A 21,436-nucleotide genomic window follows, 5' to 3' on the forward strand; every position below is an offset into this window, starting at 1 on the left:
CAGCCAGCCTCCAGCAGTTAGCTATCCAGTAGGTCAGGCAGGAGTAGTTCTAGAGGCGGACTTGTGAGGAACAGTTTCCTGTTTCCTGTCTACCTCTGACCTTCAGCTCAGCAAGACTGGTGCTTACCTGTAATCCCAGCACTCGGAAGGCTGAGGCAGGAGGATGGAATTGAGTTCAAAGCCACCCTGGGCTACATAGTGAGTTCAAGGCTGAACTACATAGCCAGAGCCTGTCTCAAAAACAAAACAAAAATCTCTACTGTGTTCCCTTCTGCTCCTTCTGCAGATGTGGGATTTTGTGATTTTTAAAGACAGGAAATAAGTTTTGACTTTTGTTAAATCCAGTGACTGACTTTCTTTTTTTTTTTTTTGGTACCGGGGATCGAACTCGGGTCCTTGCGCTTGTGAAGCAGGTGGCGGAACCACTGAGCTAAATCCCCAGCCAAGTGACTGACTTTCTTGATGTCCCCTGCACATGACAGATGAAAGACATGAGCTCAGCTTTGCCCTCAGAGCCTTTGTGAAGTGTCAGTCAGTGTTGTTTGGCTCGGTTTCTTTTGTTTCTAAAATGTGCTTATTTTTTTGTTATGGTTTTGTTTTTTTGAGGCAGGGTCTTGCTATGTAGCCCAGGCTGGCCTTGAACTTGTAGCAGTCCTCCTCCTGCAGCCTCCTGAGTACTGGGATTACAGGCATGTGCTACCATGCCCAGCTGGGTATGTGTAAGGAGGATGCACAATGCAATTTAGTTTTTAATTGTAAAGACAGCATGGTTTTTAAAAAATAATTGAATACATAATTATTTTTTGAACACATAATTTTTAACTTTAATAGAACTGGAAGAGGGTGCAGGTTTTTCTACTTCGGTTCCATCATTGTACAGACAGAAAAAGTGAGGCACTCAGAACTTAAATGACTTAAGTCTCAGAGTTCATTAGTAGTATTCATTCAATGCAGTAACCCTAAATTTAGCAAGTGCCCTCAAAGCCCTGTTGCCCTTGGTGAGTGAAGTCTCATGAAGTACCCTCTGTGAAACGCAGTCTGTGCAGTGTGGTCGTGGGTGTGGGGTGGTGTTGGAGGGAGTGGCCCTGGCCATGAAGATGAGGGATGTGGAGATTGTCTGTGGGAACTCAGTCCACTGTGTGCCCATTTGCTTCTCAGATCATCTTAAAGTTAGACCTGAGGTGCCCCCCGAAAGCCATGTGCTGACAGCTTGGTTGCAGCCTGTGGCACTGTTGGGAAGTGGAGTGAGCTTTAGAGGGTGTGGCCTAGAGAAAAGAAGTGGTGGTCCTTGGGGACGTGCCTTTGAAGGAGTATTAGGGGTCTTAACTCTTCCTCTGTCTCCTGCTGATTCCTGGCTGCTGTGAAGTAAGTGGCTTCTCTGCCATCCATTCCTTGCCATGGCGCTCTCTTCACCACAGGCCCAAAAAACCATGGAGTGCATCCTCTGAAACCATGAACCAAGATAAATCTTTCCTAGAACAGCCATTATCAAGAAATCAAAGTGGGGCTGGGGATTTAGCTCAGTGGTTCCGCTGCCTGCCCTGCAAGCTCAAGGACCCGAATTCGATCCCCAGTACCCCCCCCAAAAAAAGAAAACAAGTAATAACTGGGGAGGCTGCAGGAAAAAGGAATCCTTCTGCATTGTTGGTGGGAATGTAAACTAGTACAACCACTGTCGAGATCAGTATGGAGACTCCTCAAAAACCTAAAACTAGAAGTTCCATCTGACCCAGCTATTCCCTCACCTCCAGGTATCTTTCCAAGAGTTAGACATCATACTGTAGTGATCCATGCATACTCATGTTTATTCCAGCGCAGTTCATAATAGCTAAATCTTGGAAGTGGATTATATGTTCGTCAGCAGATGACTGGATTTTTTAAAATGCAGTATTTATACATGGTGGAGTACTACTGTCCCATAAAGGAGGATAAACTTGAGTCATTTGGAGGAAAATGGATACGAGAGATCATCATGCTAAATAAATCTGACATACAAACTTAAATATCTTATGTTATTTCTTATATAGGAAACCCAAAGTATAAATAAATTTAAAGAGTGTCTTACTTTTCTCATTGCTAAGACAAAATACCCAAAACCCAAAGTTAAAGGAAGAAAGGCTTATTGTAGCTCCCAGTTTGTAGAGGTTTCAGTTCGTAGTTGGCTGCCTTCAAGGTGAGGTGGCATGGCATAGGGACATCACAGAGGAGAAACAGTTCATGGTGGGTAGGCAGGAGACAGCAAGCAGCAGCAGCAGCATCCCTCTTTCTGTCTCTTATATTCTCTCTGGGCGACACACCCTTAGGGTGGTAGCACTCACACTTAGGCTGGGACTCCCTCAATCCCAGCATCACACCATTAATCCCAGCGTCACAATGTAGATCCAGGCTAGATCCGGCCAGTTCCAAAAAGCCCTACCTGTGGCCGAATGAGGGTTAGGGTGGATGTTTAGATACAAGATGAAACAATGAGCAAAATAAAAGACAGGTAGTAGGAGACACAGAGACAGGACTTTTGCAAATGGGAAGGGGCCCAGGAGATGGGGGGGGGAGGAAGAAGATGTAAAAAGAATTACAGTGTACATGTACCAGCTCCCTAGAGTGAGTGTGCTCATTGTTACCTCAAACATGTTCTAGGAAAAAAGAAAAAAATCCCCAGGTATTCCATCCGAGTGACAGCAAGCTAAGTACCGCAGACTACTGGAGTTCCGTAGACTGTAATTTGCACCTGTTGTTCGTTGTGAAGTTGTCACATAGGTCTGGTGTGTAGTGTTCGTGGGTCTGCGGAGGCTGCATTCTGGTCCTTTGAGCCAACAGGTTGGGGTGCTCACTGAGGACCGGCGGGGTGAGAGTGCCGGCTTCTGGTCTCAGCGGTGCCAGGCTCATCTGTTCTTGCCACCAGGGGCCTGCCCTGCTTGTCCTGGCCACCCCTGCATGAGGCCCGTGGGTGTGTGGAGTTGCGAACGCCTCTCCAGTGGTTGCTTCAGTGCAGGTCTGCATAGACCGGAGAGGAGGCTGCACAGACATGGTGCCACAGTTTACAGCTAAAAACTTCCCTTGGAGCGCCAAGCTCCACCACATCACTAGAGTCGTGGAGTCAGGGCTGCAGTCCTGGTTTAGTCTATGAGACAAAACATTTGCTGTATAATAACTTTCAATACAGAAAAGTGATGGTCATGATACAGGGGGTCAAGGGGCCCCCACGCGCCCTTCCCCCCATGCTTCCAGGGTGTGGTCTGCTTGTCATGAGGGAGAGCTTCCCCTCGGAGTATTCCTGTGAACTACAAACCAGACTCCACAGGTCTGTGACAGCTGTCACCTTGCCTTGTTCATGATCTTGACAGTTTTGGAGAGTACTAGTCAGTACTAGTCAGTACCTTGCAGAATGTTACTCAGTTTCGGTGTTTTTTTTGATACTTGGGATTGAACCCAGGGCCTTCTAACTGAGCTACATCCCCAGCCACCCGCCCCCCCAATTTTTAAAATGTATTTATCTAGAGACAAGGTCTCATCACTATGTAGTTTAGGCTAGGTTTGAACTCATTGTATAGCCCAGGCTGGCCCCAAATTCACAGTAATCCTCCTGCCTCAGCCTTCCTAGTCCTGGGATTACAGGGTTCTAGCCCTTTAAAAAATTTTTATTTTGAGACAGTCACTAAGTTGCCCTGCCTGTGTTCAAATTTGTGATCCTCCTGCCTCAGCCTCCCAGAGTGCTAGGATTAAGTCTTGTGCCATCTCCCCAGTATATTTGGTGTTTGTCTTACTATTAGACTGGGGTTAGGGATTTGAGGAAGATACACAGGTGAAGTGCCCTTCCGATTGCACCACACTGGGGGTCTGTAAAATCACGACATCTTTGGTGACCTCAGCCTATAGCACTGCTGAGGTTATGCATCCCAGGTGTGTGTACAGTAAAAGACACCCTCAGTTTTGGAAGATTGTTTTTAAGATGCTCTGTGGGGTTTTACTCCTAAAAGAGGTCAGACAAGTGGAATGCTACGGTGCAGACAGGGAGAACTGTGGGATGTGAAGTGATGTTGAAGGGGAAGGCTCCAAGAAAGGGGAACACAGATCAGATGACATCTTTGTCTTACAAAAGTATTTCCTGGGCAGAACCCTGGAAGAGCACGGTGCATGCTGGCGCTGCATTTCTATTGAGCGAGCATTGCACACCCAGCGTGCCAGCGTGTGCTGTTGCAAATAGAGCTTTTGAAATAATGTTATTTTAGAATGGTTTACAGAACAGATTTGTTTTTGTTTTTTTTCCTGGTTTTTTTTTTTTTTTTTTTTGCTACTGGGGATTGAACTCAGGACCTTGCACTTTTGAGGCAGGCGGCGGAACCACTGAGCTAAATCCCCGGCCCTAGTGAGACCTTTTCTCATGGAAAAAAAAAAAAAAGTCTGGCCTTTCATTGTGATGGGTACAATAATACTCTAAGGACATTATTAATGCTCAGTTATTCCCTCAATAAATGTTTATTAAAAACTTACGATAGCTATATTTCTTCAATTAACGAACTCAGAGTTTTCCCACATTGAACAAGCTTTTTCAGATTTCTGATTGCTCTAGCTGCTTTGCGTATTTTACTTGCATCTTAAGAATGTGAACATTTAGTTTCTCATTTCCTTTGCTAGTCTTGCTAAAGTTTTAACAGACTGGTACGTGTTTAAAAACTGGTGTTGGGGCCAGGGATTTAGCTCAGTGGTTCTGCCACCTGCCTCGCAAGTGCAAGGTCCTGAGTTTGATCCCCAGTACCGAAAAAAAAATAAATAAATAAAAACTGGTGTCACTGATTGATAAGTGTTTTGTAATATTCATTAATGAGAAGACAGCTTAAAGGGTGGTGAATTTACTGTCTTAGAATACTGTGAAGGTTAGAATTTTCTCCATTTTTAGACATTTCAGCAAAAAATTTAAAGTTAAAAAAATTTTAAAGTTCTTTTTGTTCATCTTTTATAGTTTTAAACACATGAATCTCATTTTCCTTTTAGTATAGACATGTATTTAAAGTATTTGGAAGTGCTTGGCTAAACATTCCTTTTTCTTTTCTTTTCCTTCTTTGTTTCTTTCTTTTTTTTTTTTTTGCAGAACCAGGAATCAAACTCAGGACCTTGAACTTGCCGGGCAGGTGCGGTGCCACTGAGCTACGTCCCCGGCCCTCCTTCTTTGTTTCTTCTATGTAAAATGAGAGTTAAAGTCATTTGTAAAATTCTGTGATAAACATAATTTTAAGACATTGATACTAGGCATGTGGCTCACACCTGTAAGCTCAGCACGCAGGAAGCTGAGGCAGGAATGATTGGTTTGAGTTTGAAGCAAGCCCAGGTTACATAGTTCAAGGCCAGCCTGAACCACACAGTAAGTTCCTGTCCAAAAAAAGGCGTTGATGAGGACATTACTATGAGAAGTGATCTCTTCCTATACAGATACACTTTCACCTCACCAGAACCTCTGTGAGGGCAAGGACTGTGGTTCTTTTTTTTGGTACTGGGGATCGAACTCGGGACCTTGCGCTTGTGAGGCAGGTGGCGGAACCACTGAGCTAAATCCCCACCCCAGGATTGTGTTGATTTTTTATTTTTTGGGGGGGGTACCGGGGATCAAACTCGGGACCTTGTGCTTGCAAGGCAGGCGCTGGAACCACTGAGCTAAATCCCCGGCTTTATTTTCAACCAATAAGTGGAAGCTTTGCATTTTTCAACATTTTATTATGAAGATGTCAAACATATAGCAAGCTTGAAAGAATACTGCAGTGAACACCTGTATCTACGCCATCTAGATTCTATCACCACCATCTTTATGCTTAATTACACATCTTATCTATTATTAATGTACCTCATTTTGGATGCATATCAAAGATCATTGTAGATTATCAGAGACACTAATTTGTATCAGGGACCAGAGTTTGAACTGGGGAAAGAGCCCAGGAGAGGCCACCTTTGGGTATCAGATGTCGCTGTTACTGCCCTCACATGATGAGAAATCATGTTTTTTCCTCATTCCGTTAATGATATTTTTTGAGATGGGGTCTCATTATGTAGTTTAGGTTGGCTGGCCTTGAACTCATTGTGTAGCCCAGGCTGGCCTCAAACTCATGGCAATCCTCCTTTCTCAGCCTCCCAAGCGCTGAGATGCACCACCACTCGCGGCTCCATTATGATTTCAGCGTGATCGCAGCCTTGAACATCATCCTCGGGGACTTCCTGGGTTGCGGTGTCAGGTCGCATAAAGGCAGGCCGTGCATCTGTGCAGTCACTGCCACAGCTTCGCCACCATCCCCACCCTCACCGCTTTTCCCTCTCTTCCTAGGAGTCGCCCACCAGAGCCAGAGCAGTGAGGGTGTCAGCTCTTTGAGCAGCTCACCTTCCAACAGCCTGGAGACACAGTCTCAGTCCCTGTCACGCTCCCAGAGCATGGATATCGATGGTGTCTCCTGTGAGAAAAGGTAAGAGAACCCAGCGCGGCAATAAAAAAGAAAGGATCTAAGCTCAGCCGTCTCTACCTAGCAGTCTGAATCACCCGTCCGCCCGCCCGGACCTCTGCCAGTCTACAGTGAGCTAGAGCCACATTCTTCTTTTTTTCCCCCCGGTACTGGGGATCAAATTCAGGACCTTGCACTTGCCAGCAGGCATGGTGCCACTGAGCTAAATCCCTGGCCCTACAGCCACATTCTTAAGCTGAAAGGCTCTTCTATTCCTGTGAAATGTTCTTCATCTATGTTTTGGTGTTAAATGTCTCATATGAAATAGCTGGGCATGGTGCGCCAAGTCTATAATCCCAGAACTGGGAGGGCGAAGGCAGGAGGATCACCCTGAGCTTGAGGACAGCCTGGGATGTGTAGTGAGACCCTGTCCCAAAACCAAACCAAACCAAGAATGTCTTTGATGAAATAATGGTACGTGTGGTTTGTTTTTTTTTTTAAAGAGTCTTCTCAGTGTCTTTGCTTTATAGCTACCAAGTGAACAAACAAATGTCAGTGCCTAAAGATTTTCTCCCAGTTTTACTGATCACTGAAATGTTAAGAGTTTGGAAGGTTTCAGACGGAGGATCTGTTTTACTGATTTCTTGTTTAAGTGGGCACAAGGAAATGACTACTTGGGAAAAATTTGTAAATTCCCAGTTAAATGGAAAAGGCTTACATTGTTAATGGCCTTTACCTGACCTTTCTGGTTTCATTTTCCTGTAGCATTTCTCATTTCTGTACCACACGCATTGCTTTCTACCTGGAGAGTTTATTATCTCTCCCTCTCACACGTGTAAGCTTGGTAAGGCGGGGCTTGTTTTAGTCTCTTTGCTCAGCAGTATCTGCTCCACCTAGAACTGCTCCGCGTGCAGTGGGCCCTCAGCGGTATTTGTTGTGGAAGCCACTGAAGCTGGGAGTCCTGTGAAAAATACAAATATGCACAGTACATGTAAATTTGAAATCTTGGGGGTAAATCAGAGTTCTAGGAGAACATCATTCTCTCCAAAATTGACTCAGCAAGAAAGAGAGAAACCAAATAAAACCCACGAAATGGCTTAAATCAGGATTTTAAATTTTCTTTTCCAATTTACACAGATTTTCCCCCAGATGATTAAAAGCATAGAGAACATTTGAACTCAGTTTATGAGGCTAATATGACCTTAATATTAAAGTCAGACAAAAATAATATCAAAGAAGAAAATTACATTTTAATCATACTGTCAAACTCTTTGTAGAAATATTAAATATTGACAAATCAAAGACTGCAAATGTACAAATACATGAAAACCAGGCTAAGCTAGTGGGTTAGATATCAATACTGGGGTCAGCATGCTAATGATGAAAAAGGGTCACAGGAGTTTTTGGGGTGTATGCTAATGTTCTAGTTCCTGATCCGGGTGCTGATTACATTAGCATGTTTATTTGCCACAATTTATTCAGCCCACGCCTTCCTATGCACGTTTCTGTACATGTGTTTCAGTCAAAGATTTCTTAGCATAGTATAATATGAACACACCATGATCAGTGCGCTCAGGAGCAGGTGAGTGCATTAACAGTAGGAAACCCCTAAGTACTCCACCGTGTTATGTATTAAAGAAAAGATCCTTATCACCTTGATGGCTGCAAGTCTCAGAAAACTCCATATCGACCCATGATGAAAGCCTCCCATTTGAGAAGGGCACATCTGGGAACTGACGGGCAGTGCTAAGTATCCAGCAAGCATCTTGTAGAGGGCATTGGGCGGCGGCGGCTCCCTCCCCACCCCAGCGACCTTAGGGGAGACCAGAGGTGCATCGGATGCTTCCCTCCCATCACACTTGCCCTTGCAGGGTAAAAACCTCCAGGCTTCCCGAGCGCATGTTAGAACAGCGTAGACCTCTTATTCTGACTGACCAAAGGCCCATGAGCCCCCAGACTCCAGCAGCTCACATTCAGTGGTTAGAATCGGCCTCTGTAAAATGAGTAACTAGAACAGGAAGATGCTATTTCTGCCTCATGTGGGCCCTGCCCAGTGCAATGACTAGTAGGATTGGAGTGGAAGAAAGAAAACAGTTACTATCCACAGATAAGGTCAGTTGTGTTTGTAGTACACTTTATGGATAAGTAAACATTGCTTACAAGAACTGGTATTTAAAATCAATTATGTTATTATGTGCCAAAAATAGCTCTAGAGAATTTCATTTTTTAAAAAGTGCCAGCTGGGTATGGTGATGCACACCTGAAATAATAGCCCTCTTTTTTAGCATAATCTGGGTAATTTAGGATTTAGCAAGATACTGTTATATCAGACAATCGGTCAATCAGTCAGTAAGGCTGGGCTATAGCTCAGTGGGAAGGCCCTGAGTTTGATTGCCAGTACTGCAAAAAAAAAGGGGGGGGTAGCATCTACTTTCATTAAAACTGTGATACCCAGGAATAAATTTAGCAAAAGAAGTATGAGATTTTTACAGAGGAAATGATAAAAGTTTATTGAGAGTCCTCAAAGAAGCTCTGCGTGAGTACCTGGAGAGAGATAAGGACTCAAAAACATAACGATGTCATTTGCCCCCATTTGATTTCTGAGGTCAGTGAAGTTCTAGGCAGGACACCAGCAGGATTTTCAAGGAACTAATCATCTGCTTCTTCAGTGTGTAGAGGAGAGGACAGGGCCAAGAAGAGCCAGTCAGCTCTTGGAGTGCAAGGGGAGGCTTTGACCCAGCAATTTCAAGATGTACTGTGAGGTTTTAGTAAGACAAGGTTTGCCCGCAAACAGATCATCCAGCGGGACAGAAATGAGCACCCAGAATTAGACCCCACATAGATAAGACAATTGGATACATGACAGGCACTTTCAAGGTAAAAAGGATGGGGTTTTCACTAAATGGTGCTGGATGGTTACTTACATAATGTGGGAGAAAAATGTAGTTCATACCTGCCTTGAACTCACTATGTGGCCCAGGTTGGCCTTGAACTCTCAGAAATCCTCCTGCCTCAGCCTCCCAAATGCTGGGATTACAGGTATGCGCCACCGCACCTGGCTTGGAGGAAAATAATATATACTTAACTAGTTTTGTACTCAATCTTTGGTTGTTTCTTGTATCATATTATTTTATTTATTTTATTTTTTGGTACTGGGGATAGAACTCAGGGCCTTGCGCTTGCCAGGCCAGTGCAGTGCCACTGAGCTATATCCCCGGCCCCCTTTTGTGTCATTTTATGGCCAAATAATTTTTTGTTTTGTTTTGGTTTTTGGTACCGGGGATTGAACTCGGGACCTTGCACTTGCAAGGCAGGTGGCAGAACCACTGAGCTAAATCCCCAACTTCTTGTGCATTTTAAAACAACACATCTTCAGACTCTGCTCCCCTGACTTTTTTTTGTTTGAAGGTGAGCTTAAGGAAACAATGCTTTGGGAAAGATATTTGTAACATACATGAGAGACAGGCTCTTGATATCTCAACATATGAAGAGCTCTTAAAAATAATAAAAAAGGGCCGGGGATTTAGTTCAGTGGTTTTGCCGCCTGCTGCGCAAGCGCAAAGACCAGAGTTCGATCCCTGGTCCAAAATAATAATAATAATAATAATATAATAATAATAATAATAAGATGAACTGTTGTCATTTACTTTCATGATTAGTTTCAACTGATATTTAAACCTTTTCACAGCCAGCAGCTGTGACATGGGGGGCGTCTCATAAAAGGCGAAAGACTGAGCTATCTTTTATGCTCACAGCATGTCACAGGTGGATGTGGATTCAGGGATCGAAAACATGGAGGTTGACGAAAACGACCGACGAGAGAAGAGGAGCCTTGGTGACAAGGTGGGTAGGAGAGGTGGCTCCCCTTGGCCTTCGTGCCCAGGACCAGACACACGGGGTCCTGCTGAATCTGCAGAGTCCATTCAGGGGACCCCTCACCAGCACATCCATGTGGGCAGGCTTTTGTTTTTGAGGAAGGGACAGCCTCGATTGCCCTTGAGAATGGAGGTGTAACTCAGTCCTTTCATCTGGTAAAATTCCTCAGTTATCTTTGGTTCTGGTCCGTGTTCTCGTCAGTAAATTTAGCTTGTGACAGAAACTAATTTTTTTGTTGGTCTTTCACTTAAGTCAGTAGATCATCACATTTTTGGATGTTTTCTGAGGGAAATATTGGGGAATTGAAGCCAGAAAGTGTAAAATCCAATAGCAAGTAAAGCTTTTTGAAATCATGAGGTCTTTATACTTTATTATCTCCTGAACGTAGTTACCCTAAACATAGGGCCTTTGGAATTTGTTTTTGTTCTTTTTGGTGTCCATGGTACAGGTAATCGCATCTCTTCCTGTTCAGTAAATTATTAGGAATACTGTTAGCGACAGGTTGATGAGTAGAAGTTGGACTGTAGCCTCCTGTTGCTGCAGTGCTTTAGTTTGTATCATTCTTTGGTGCTTACAAGGTTCTATGTCATTTTTTTTTTCAGGAGGCATGAGAAGAATTTATTAGAGGGACATACAGGGTGCACTCATGAGCGGGTGCGGGTGCTCAGAAAAAAGAGGTGTTTTGTTTTGTTTTGTTTTTTATTAGAGGCCCATGTGATATTTGACTTGGGGTGGAATATAAGGAGAAACATTAAGTTATGAGGAGAAAGAAACCCAAGTGTTAGCCTGGTCCTTTGGAGCAGCAGTCCCCAACCCAGAAGGATGATGTTTTAGGCATGGTTCAGAGGAGTGGGAACCCAGATCTTGCGCCTGCGCAGTTCACAGTAGGGTGCTGCCCCTGAGAATCTGGTGCCCCTGATCTGACAGGAGGTGGAGCCCAGGTGGGAATGGGTAAATACGGAGGAAGCTTCTCCTTCCCTCCCTGTCACCTCTGCTGTGCAGCCCTTTCCCAACAGGCCTCAGACTGGCATGGGTTGGTGATCCCTGCAGAAAAGTACACAGGGTCAGTGTACATCCTGTCTCACAGTTCTTCCTCTGATTCCTGACAGAGCCCTGTTCTTTTCTGCTCTCTTGGAGCTGTACTGTAAGCTCAGGAGACCTACATGTTGTCACTTTGGAGTCGTGGGACAGGTTCCCTTCTCTCTTAATCAGTGGGTGAATGGCTTTAAGCATTTGAAAAATAACCTCCTTGATGCATGACTTAAGTCTGAGTGACATTTTCCTGCTGAAGCGCCTGCCTCCTGCTTCCCAGTGGAGACTGACCCCAGGTCCTCTTCCACCAGGAGCCTGCCCCAGGCCCAGAAGTGTCTGAAGAGCAGGCCTTGCAGCTGGTCTGTAAGATCTTCCGTGTTTCCTGGAAGGACCGGGACAGAGACGTCATCTTCCTGTCTTCTCTCTCTGCGCAGTTCAAGCAGAACCCAAAAGAAGGTAAGAGTCCAGCTCGGCGCTGTCCTTCCGAGCACTTGCAGGGAACAGTGAGAGTGAGAGCGAGAGCTTTGTGTTTCTCTGCGTCCCAAGCCCCGGCTCACTTCAGGTTGTGCTTTTTTTTTTTGGTACCGGGGATCAACTTGGGACCTTGGGCTTGTGAGGCAGGCAGCAGAACCACTGAGCTACATCCCCAACCCAGGGTTGTGCTTTTAAGTGCATTGATGCATGGTGAGGACACTGCTGTAAATTATTCTGCTTTCCTGACTCCTGCCAGAGAAAACTGTCTAGCTCAGTTACAGACTCCATCGTCCTGGGAGTTGAAAGGAGATGCTGAGGGAGGGGTGAGTTCCGTTTAAAATGTGGGTTTCCTGGGTGGCCCCCGGGGACCCCAAGAGGGTTGCTCTGGGTGACCCAGACCTGCTTTACCTGCCTGCTGGGCCACGCTCAGACAGTGGTGTGAGTGTGTTTGATTCAAATGCTCAGAAGATGGAAGATACTAACATTTTGCTGTGTTTCCAGGCTTCTATTTTAGAGGTTAGCTATGCTAAGCCACACATCCAGAAAGTAACACAACTGTTAGCAAGTTGCGGCCATCTAGGGCTCTGTGGTTTTTCTTTACAGCAGTCCTTTGGAATACAGTAGAAATAGGGCTGCGCTGAGGTGCTTTGCACCTGTCACTGGAATACAGTTATCTCCCTTGATACTTGCTTTTGCCTTTTTTTGGTGTGTGTGTGATAGGTTCTTACTATGTAGTTTAGGCTGGCCTTCAACTTATGGTAATCCTTCTGCCTCAGTCTTCTGAGTGCTGTAGATACATTTTAATGAATGAATGACCATTAAGGTGATCACCTTTCCTTTTCTTATGCTGCCTGGCTTCTAGGGAGGAAGAAAACAAGTCTTCTGTGTCCTTGGAGGATTGATAGTCTGTTTCTGTTTTTAGTCTGCTTAGAGAGATGAACTTGGTAACCGTGTATTTTAAAACCCTGCCACATGCTATTCTTTTTTGTTCGTTTTTTTATTTGTTTGTTTTTGAAGCAGGGTCCTAGTTGTAGTGCAGGCCACCCTTGAACTCACTATGTAACCCAGGCTAGCCTAGAACTTGTGCTGATCCTCCTGCCTCAGCCTCCTTAGTTCTGGGTTTATAGGTGTGTACCGCCAAACCTGGCCACATGCTACTCTTATAATTCTTAAGATTCTCAAACCTGTCTCACACATACAAATGATAATTTTTAATGATCAGATCATATAAAATTTAGAGTGAGCAGGACTTTTGTTGAGTGACATTTAGAATGTATCTAAAGACCAGCACCAAATCAGCTGGGAACTCCAAAGAATAATGAGGAAGCAGAAGCTGAACTATAAATCTGCTCCAGAAAGCCAGATAGTGATTAAACATCAGGCCCTTCATGAAATCTTTTGAACCTTGGACTTAGTTTTACTGTATATAAAAAGTATATTGGCTGAGAAATATTAACCCAATTGTGTTTGCAGTCTGATAACCCAACCTCTGTAGTCGGGAGTGACTTCTCTTTATCGTTACATATCAGCAGTATGTATTAGCTCTCATTGACCTCGCTCCAATTTCTTTTTAAATAAACTTTCAATTTTGGAGTAGTTTCAGATCCACAGAAAAGGCTCAGAAATAGTCCAAGGAGCCCCTGTGTGTACGTCTGCCAGTTTCCACTCACACGCTCCTCCTGTTCCAGAACCCGACCGAGGATCCCATGAGCTGCTCGGGTCCCGGCGGGCTTATTCGAGGACCATGTCCAGCCAGCACCCTGTGTAACCTGTTCTTTACTCTGCCTTCCCAACAGTGTTCTCTGATTTTAAGGACTTGATTGGCCAGATCTTAATGGAAGTGCTCATGATGTCCACTCAGACCCGAGACGAAAACCCATTCGCCAGTCTCACCGCCACGTCCCAGCCCATCACCGCGGCAGCTCGGTCTCCGGACCGAAATCTCACGCTGAATACCGGCTCCAACCCAGGGACCAGCCCCATGTTCTGCAGCTTGGGCTCCTTCGGTGCCAGCTCTCTGTCTAGGTCAGTGCGGTCCTCTTTCCTCAGAAGACACTGGGAGGAGAAGGGCGCACGTACTCCTGGGACCGCCCTGTGTCCTGGAGATGACAGTGTGTGCCGCATTTGGGAGTGGATTTAGTCTGTGGAGGTGGTAACTGTCCCCTCTTTTCTAGATTGGTGTTTTGGCTTTCCTGGTTGGGCTATTGGTAGATTAAAAACAAATCGTGGCGTACACCACATTGCTCTTTGAAAAGGGACCTTGTCATCATCTCAACATCACTACAGCAATTAGATTAAAATTATTAAAATGCTTATCTGATTTGTATACTTGAACTCTTAGAAACGTGGGATACAATTGTACTATCCTTTAAAAGCCTGAAATTTTCCATTTTAGTTATCTCAAGTCTTTCTTTGATTTTTCTCTTCTTTCCTTCCTTTCTCCACTGATGTAGCCTCTATGACACTAGCCCAGCCCCTGCTGCTGGTCCCTGGAGCTCGGAGTCGGGGGCAAGTCCGTCCTCTGCCTCCCCCTCCCGTGCATCCCTCAGCCCTCTCGGGGCGGCTTCTGGATCTGCAGCAGGAAGCCAGCCCTCGGCCCTGTCCCTGTCTCTGTGCCCCCGATACCGGCCCTACACTGTCACACACCCGGGGGCGCCTCCGCCCTGTGCCACCCAGCGAGCCTCAGGTGTCCCCATCCCGCCCGGCTCCCCCAGCCTCCCTGCCCTTGTGGGGAGCCCCTCAGCTGGCAACTCGAGACCGAGGCCCCTGAGCGGGGGCCCAGCTGTCCCGCCCGCCTCACCCAGTGTCGCCAGCAGACGCCCCTCCTCCCTGCGGATGTCTCCTAGGTATTTATCCGGCAGGAGAGCTGTGTGTGTGTGTGTGTGTGTGTGTGTGTGTGTGTGTGTGTTTGCAGTGCAGGGAAAACAGATTAACATGCTTCAGAAGATCTGCTATGTGACACTGACCACCTCAGCTACTCTTGGGTGTCTTGGGTCATTAACCTGTGTTGCTTACTGGTGTGGGTGTGGGCCCGGAGTCCCCGCTGTCAGGTGCTGACCACATGGAAGGCAAGGGTCAATGTACTGTGCGTCCCTTTCTTCCCTCCTTCCCAGGGCTCTTCCTCCTTCCTGTTCCAAAACAGAAAGAATGAACTTTGTTGTTTGCCCTCTACTTTATGTGTCATCCCTCATCACTAATGAGTTTCGGAAACTGTGGTCAGCATTGAATTTGAGAGTTGGGGCTCGGAGGATCGCTGTTTGAATGTTTGCACTGTGGCCAAGGGGGGTCGACATGCAGGAGCGGGAGTGCAGCTGGGTGTGTTCCTGCCTCACGCTTGGATTTTTGGTTATATGTAATTGTAGCCTGTTAGCAATGGTATCAGAGTTGCATGAATCTGGGGGCCCCTTTTCTCAAATGTACCTGTGTGCTGCTATAATCTTGGTGCCTTATTTTTCTGCATGGCAGTGGACCAAACTTTTAGCATACAATTTATTTTAAAACAGACAGCAGAGGGCCGGGGATTTAGCTCAGTGGTTCCACTGCCTGCCTCACAAGTGCAAGGACCTGAGTTTGATCCCCGGTACCAAAAAAAAAAAAAAAAACCCCAAAAAACCAAAAACAGACAGCAGATGTTAAAGCTTCTTCACGTTCTTGTTCAGCCTTTGTCTCCTGATGCCCATTTTTTGTTTCTGTGCGGTAGTATGTACGACACTCCCTTCTCCTTCCTCTTCCTCGGGCTTTCGGGGGACAGTAGCAATGAAGAAGACGAAGATGATGATGATGGTGATGATGATGATGATGATGAAGGCGGTGGTGGTGGTGGTGGTGATGATTTTTCTTGTGTCCAGTTTGGGTCCAGGTATCTGAGGAATGGAGTCTTTACCTGCATGTGTGTTGGTGCTTAGGAACTAACTTCCAGGCGCACGACTTTGGGGTGTGTGTGCTTTGAACCCAAACAGGACAGCGTCAGCTCAGGTGGGGTGGCAAGTGAATCCAAGTGTGAGGGGAAAAGCAACACATAGGACAGTTCTCATAGTTGTTGTCTGATACACTTGGGGGAAAACTTACTTATAATCATTTGCTAGAAACCTGAAAACAGGTTCATGACCATTCATCAGGTTCACCCACTGTTAGGTCTAAAACAAGGGGCTCTTCCTTTCTCTATTGCAAGAATGTTCTTGCTGGGTGTGGTGGTGCACACCTGGAATCCCAGCACTCAGGAGATTGAGGCAGGAGGATCTCCACAAGTTCAAGGCCAGCCAGATCTATATACATAATAAATTCAAGACCAGCCTGAACTGCACAGCGAGACCCTCTTTTAAACAAACAAGAAAAGAATATTCTTGTGAGCTACAGATCAGGAGCATTATGTACCCTGGGAGGCTTGTTTCCATCGGTCCTGCTAATGGATTTCTGGTATTTAGGGAAGAGACCAGGGCTGAGGCTTGGGTGTGTGTGCGCATTCATTATCTTCCATCCCCACCGCCATCAAGCTTGGTCTAGGCCGGTGGTGGTGAATTTATGGTATGTACACCACAGTCAGCTGTTTGTTACCATTGAAAGCTCTAAAGGGTTTGCTACCACTGGCCAAGGCAATCATGAAGAACATACGGGTCATTTGTCTGGCATAACTGGGGCTCCTCTCTCACCTCTTAACCTTTCACCTCCCTCTGCAGCTCCTTGTCCTCAGCAAAGCCAGGCCCCACTTGGTTAAAGGACCCAGAGTGCTGCTGAACGTTCACCTCTGAAAACACAGTGACAGCAGCACTTGGGTTCCTAGGTGACTTTGAACAGGAAAATACAGCCCTTTCTGACCTTCTGACCCTGTCTTATACTTACACTCTTAAATCTAAGTTTCCTCTGGACAGAGTTGGTATTTGTGCCTAGCAGTCTTCAAAAATAACCCCAGGCTATAAATAGGGACTGGCACAGGAGTCAGGGCCACTTCATTAAATTAACAGTGGCAGGGGCCGGGGATTTAGCTCAGTGGTTCCAGCACCTGCCTCACAAGCACAAGGTCCTGAGTTCGATCTCCGGTACCAAAAATAAATAAATAAATAAATAAATAAAAATAAATTAACAGTGCTGGAAGAGCCGTCAGAGAGCCCAGAGAGAGGTGTGGATGCAAGGTCAGATATCGATTCAGGAAGGTCGATCCTGAATTAAGTTGAACACTGTGTTACCATTTGCCATGTAAAGTTCCCAAAGGTGAAGGTGTCCTTTTCATTTCCGTCAAACCTATTGCGTGGTTGTAATTATACAGCAGTTGTCTTTCCCGGGAACTGCCCTCCACGCATGGGAAAAGTGCTTTTTATTTGTGTTGCTGAGTTGTCTGTGGGAGAAATCCTCTCTCCCTCTCCTGTTTTAAGTCTTCCTGTGACCAGTGTACCCAGGCTTTGCTGCTTTTCCTAATGCCTCTTTTTAGGTTTCTAACATCCCAACCTTGCCTCATATGTGGATCCTATAGCCAATAGGGGAAATGTGTACTGATCGCACAGTAACAGCTGTGAATCCTTGAGCACCATGTGCCTATGCTTTGTAGGCACTCAGCCTCTGTCACCGCCCCCTGTAGCTTGAGAGGACCAGGGGACAGGGAGGGCAGAGTGGCAGATCAGAGCTCACACCCTGTACCACTCTGCAGTGCGCTGGCCTTTCCATCTTTGCCCAGCAGTCCCTGTGTTCCTGTCCCTTATTGGCCACTTCGCCACCAAGAGTGCCCGCATCTACTGTTCCTTGGCCAAGAAATGCCAGTATTTTACTCCTTAATTAAGGAATTCCATCCTGGTCAGTTGGTTGGCTTCTCATCAGCAGCAAATAGAGACAATCCAGATTGTAGATTAAGTGGTCTAATTATAGATTACTAGCAGATATCAAGAAGGATGTGAAAGGTTGGGAATGAGTACAGAACCATTCAGACAAACAGTGGAGCTTGAGGACACATTCAAGGTGGAACCAGCAAGAGGTGGCAAAAAACACTTAATTTGAGCAGTCATCCAAGAAGTATATTTTTCTTTCCCTTTTCTTTCTCTTTTTTGGTACCGGGGATTGAACTCAGGACCTCAAGCTTGCCATGCAGGCACTGTGCTACTGAGCTACATCCCTGGCCCTTTTCTTTCCTGTTTTTTTTGGTACCGGAGATTGAACTCGGGACCTTGCACTTGTGAGGCGGCACCACTGAGCTAAATCCCCAGCCCTCTTTCCCTTTTCTAATTGATCTTCCCTGAACTTTGTGTATTTTGAAGTAAGCAGTTTTGGGTTTTTTTTTTCCAAGTACTGGGGATTGAACTCAAGACCTTCTCATGCAAGGCAGGTGAGGTGCCACTGAGCTAAATCATTGGCCCCCAAAATAAGCAGCTTGTTTGTTTTTTTTTTTGGTACTGGGGATCGAACTTGGGACCTTGCGCTTGCAAGGCAGGCGCCGGAACCACTGAGCTAAATCCCCATCCCAAAAATAAGCAGTTTTAACTGTCCTTCTTGCCTGATAAGCTTAGCATCACAAGAATCAATGTGGTCAGGCCTGTAATCCCAGCACTTTGAAAGGCCAAGACAGGAGATTTACAAGTTCGAGGCCAGACTGGGCAGCTTAGCAGTTCAGCAAAACCCTATCCCAAAATAAAAGATGTGCTGGGGACATAGCTTAGTGTGAAGGCCCTGAGTTCAGTCCCCAGTACAAAAAGAAAAAATTAGAAAGAATCTACAGATTGTCCCTTTTTCCCCTTTGTTTTCCTCGTGGGGTTTTGCAAACCCTTTTGGAAGTGGTTGCAACAGAGGGTCGTCTATTAATTATTGAGTGTGGTGGTGATGAGGGCTCACGTGCGAAAGCTGAGACCGTGTGGAAGTCTTTTCAAGTCTGGTGTGGAAGGGCCGTGGACTCTGAGGAACCAATCCCTCCATGGGGAGGGAATGAGCAAGGTTGTCTTGTGACTAAGAGCCCATGGGAGTTACCCGAGGACAGTTTCCTGGGAGTTACCAGAGACAGATTGGGTGGTTCTTCATTTTGGCTTTTGTTGGCTTTCTTAACTGCTTAGAGGTTTCAGTGAAAAAAGCCACACCTTAAATGTCATGAGCCTTGGTGAACAGAGAGGGAAAATTAGCAAAGGATGTAGAAGGCTGACACCCGCCTGCTCTTTCTGCTGCTCCTCACTGCTGGAGGGAAGAGGGGAAAGAAGCCCTGCCCATCTTCTCCCTCAGCCCGCCTGTGCCCTCTGGCTCGGGCCCTGCCCTCCCCACAGTGCCATCCACTCAGGCAGGCCCTTCATCCCACTGTGTTGAATGTTGGAAGTACAGGGGTGTGCCCACACACACACACACAGGCTGCCTCTGTCTTCCCTCGAAGCACTTACACATTCACTTTGGATTGTCTGCATCTCTAGCGTGTAGCTGCCAGCCCAGGACCTACCACAGGGCCGAGAACACAGGAGCCCCATGCATGTTTGCTGAATGAATTTATATTCTTTCATTCTGCACAGCTCTGACTTTGCCTTGGATTGAGAAAGTGAATTTCAAAGTCTACATGTTTTTTTTTTTTTTTTTTTTTTTCCCCTTTTACTGGGGATTGAACTCAGGACCTCGCGCTTGCCAGGCAGGTGTGGTGCCACTGAGCTACATCCCTGACCAAAGTCTACATTTAAAAAAGTTGGTAAATAAGCCAGGTGTGGTAGCACATACCTATAATCCCAGCACTTTAGGAGGCTGAGGCAGGAGGATTGCAAATTCAAATTTAACCTGGGAGGGAGACAGGAAAGGAGAAAGAGAGGGAGAGAAGGAAGGAAAGGGCAGGACAGGAAAGGAGAGCATTGACGTAGCTCAGTGTGAAGGCCCTGAGTTCAGTCCCCAGTACTGGAGGGAAAAAGTTAATAAATGGGTGGATGATTATTTTCATTATAGAAAAAAATTATAATGGAGGCCTTTAAGAAGCATATTTTCTTAGTGTATTTCAAATGGAATTGAGTTTGGACAGATCTGATACATTATAAATCCCCAGGACTATGTTTGTTGTGTCTGCAGAAGGGTTCAGCTATGTTTCTGTTGCATGAAGTAAGTGCATGGGTCAGTTAGACAGCTTGTGTGGTGATCGGAAAAGGCTCGCAAGTGTAGGTGCTCATAGGACTTAATATGACATTTCTAAGATTTAAGAATATCGCAGTTGTAAAAGTGTCATGAATTTTTTTTTGTTGTTCCAGGGATTGAATTCAAGACCTTGCGCTTGCACAGCAGGTGTGGGAACCACTGAGCTAAATCCCCAGCCCAAAAGTATCATAAATTTTGAAACAACGTTTTGAGGAATCAAAGTGCAAAACTATTTTAATTTTTTTTTTGGTACCTGGGATCGAACTCAGGACCTTGGGCTTTCAAGGCAGGCAAGGTGCCACTGAGCTAAATCCCTGGCCCTTTTTCATCTTTTTAAAAAAACTATTTTAATTCTTGTTTGTTTGGAGACAGGCCCTCACTGTGTTGACCAGGCTGACCTCAAAGCCCTGGGGTCAAGTGATCCTCCTGCCTCAGCCTCCCGAGTAGCTGGAACTACAGGTGCATACCACTGTGCTCCACCTATTTTAAATACTGAAGAATTTTATTGATAGTATAAATTTGTGCATATATACTGTGTGCCACTTTTGTCCTTTGGTATCAGTTCATAATTTCACTTTGAATCTCAGGACCCTCAGAGGTGAGTCTTGGCCCTGGACCTCCGCATAGCACAGACAGGACGGGGCTGTTTTTCCTGCGTTTGGTGATTTCCCTTGGCGCCTTTGAAGCACATTGCTAGATTCTGGGGTGCACGCTGCATTTCTCACTGGGTTCAGTTTTTGTTGCATTTTTCCCCACTCCTCTTGGAAATCTGCCGGCTGGTCCGGTGTTTGTTTGGTGATCCCCAAGGGCCACCAGCTTCTGCTTTGCAGAGTTTGTGCAGTCTTTGGAGCCTTTCATTGAGTTGCCCGGCACTTGTATAGCTTGTCACATCTCAGGCTTTAGAGAAGAAATGTTTCAAGTGAGTGGGAAAGGTTCAGATTTAAGATTTTTGATTTTGGGGGGGGGGTTTGCTTTTTTGGTACCGGGGATCGAACTCGGGACCTTGTGCTTACAAAGCAGGCAGCAGAACCACTAAGCTAAATCCCCAGCCCAAGGTTCAGATTTAAGCTGAAGGTCATAACGTTGCTAAGACTGGCCTGGGATTTCTGTGTGGGGCACAGGCCCGAGCCATCTAAGTGCATACAGCAGATGTAAGAGGCCTCATTTCCGAAATGGAGACTTGCAAGGAATGTGGGGCTCACTCTCAATGAAACGGATAAAGTTTTCATTTTAAACATGAGAATGATCTATTTTCCTCACCCGAAAAAACTGCTCCAAGGAAAAGGACCGCAGTCACCTGTTAGCTTAGCCTGCGTTAGCAGGTCAGCCTTGGGATATGCAGTGAGAACAGCCACTGAGTCACTTGTGGCACTAGAAGAGGGGCGAATCGCAGACAGCTAGAAACTAAGATTGCCACAGGTAAAGACAGATCCCTCCTCTCCCTTTCTGCTTTTAAGGATTCTCCTCATCTTTTCTGTTTGTGGATGGGTTTCCTGTTCTGTGCTTCTGTGAGTTTTTCCTATGCTGTTGCACTACTCACTCACCTTTTCGTTGTCAGGCCAATT

General features: G+C 45.8%; 1 protein-coding gene across 7 annotated transcripts in view; it reads left to right on the top strand.

The window, feature by feature from the left end:
• Positions 1 to 21,436, top strand: part of Ube4b (ubiquitination factor E4B) — a 113,090-nt gene that overhangs the window by 40,979 nt on the left and 50,675 nt on the right. For 5 of the 7 annotated variants that reach the window (XR_015452485.1, XM_087214454.1, XM_087214452.1 and 2 more), the window contains 6 exons: positions 6,308 to 6,443; positions 10,175 to 10,262; positions 11,639 to 11,783; positions 13,598 to 13,826; positions 14,255 to 14,647; positions 15,502 to 15,660. Coding sequence is in view for 6 of the 7 variants with exons in the window: in XM_087214454.1 (XP_087070580.1) it covers positions 6,308 to 6,443; positions 10,175 to 10,262; positions 11,639 to 11,783; positions 13,598 to 13,826; positions 14,255 to 14,647; positions 15,502 to 15,660 (1,150 nt within the window). In the remaining variant the exon portion in view is untranslated. The remainder of the gene's footprint in view (positions 1 to 6,307; positions 6,444 to 10,174; positions 10,263 to 11,638; positions 11,784 to 13,597; positions 13,827 to 14,254; positions 14,648 to 15,501; positions 15,661 to 21,436) is intronic. The other 2 variants (XM_004863628.4, XM_004863630.4) reach the window with 2 other exon arrangements.

Source organism: Heterocephalus glaber, unplaced genomic scaffold (genome assembly GCF_053883595.1).
Source record: "Heterocephalus glaber isolate CG9 unplaced genomic scaffold, H.glaber_assembly_v1.0 deba00001447, whole genome shotgun sequence".
Lineage (NCBI taxonomy): Eukaryota > Metazoa > Chordata > Mammalia > Rodentia > Bathyergidae > Heterocephalus > Heterocephalus glaber.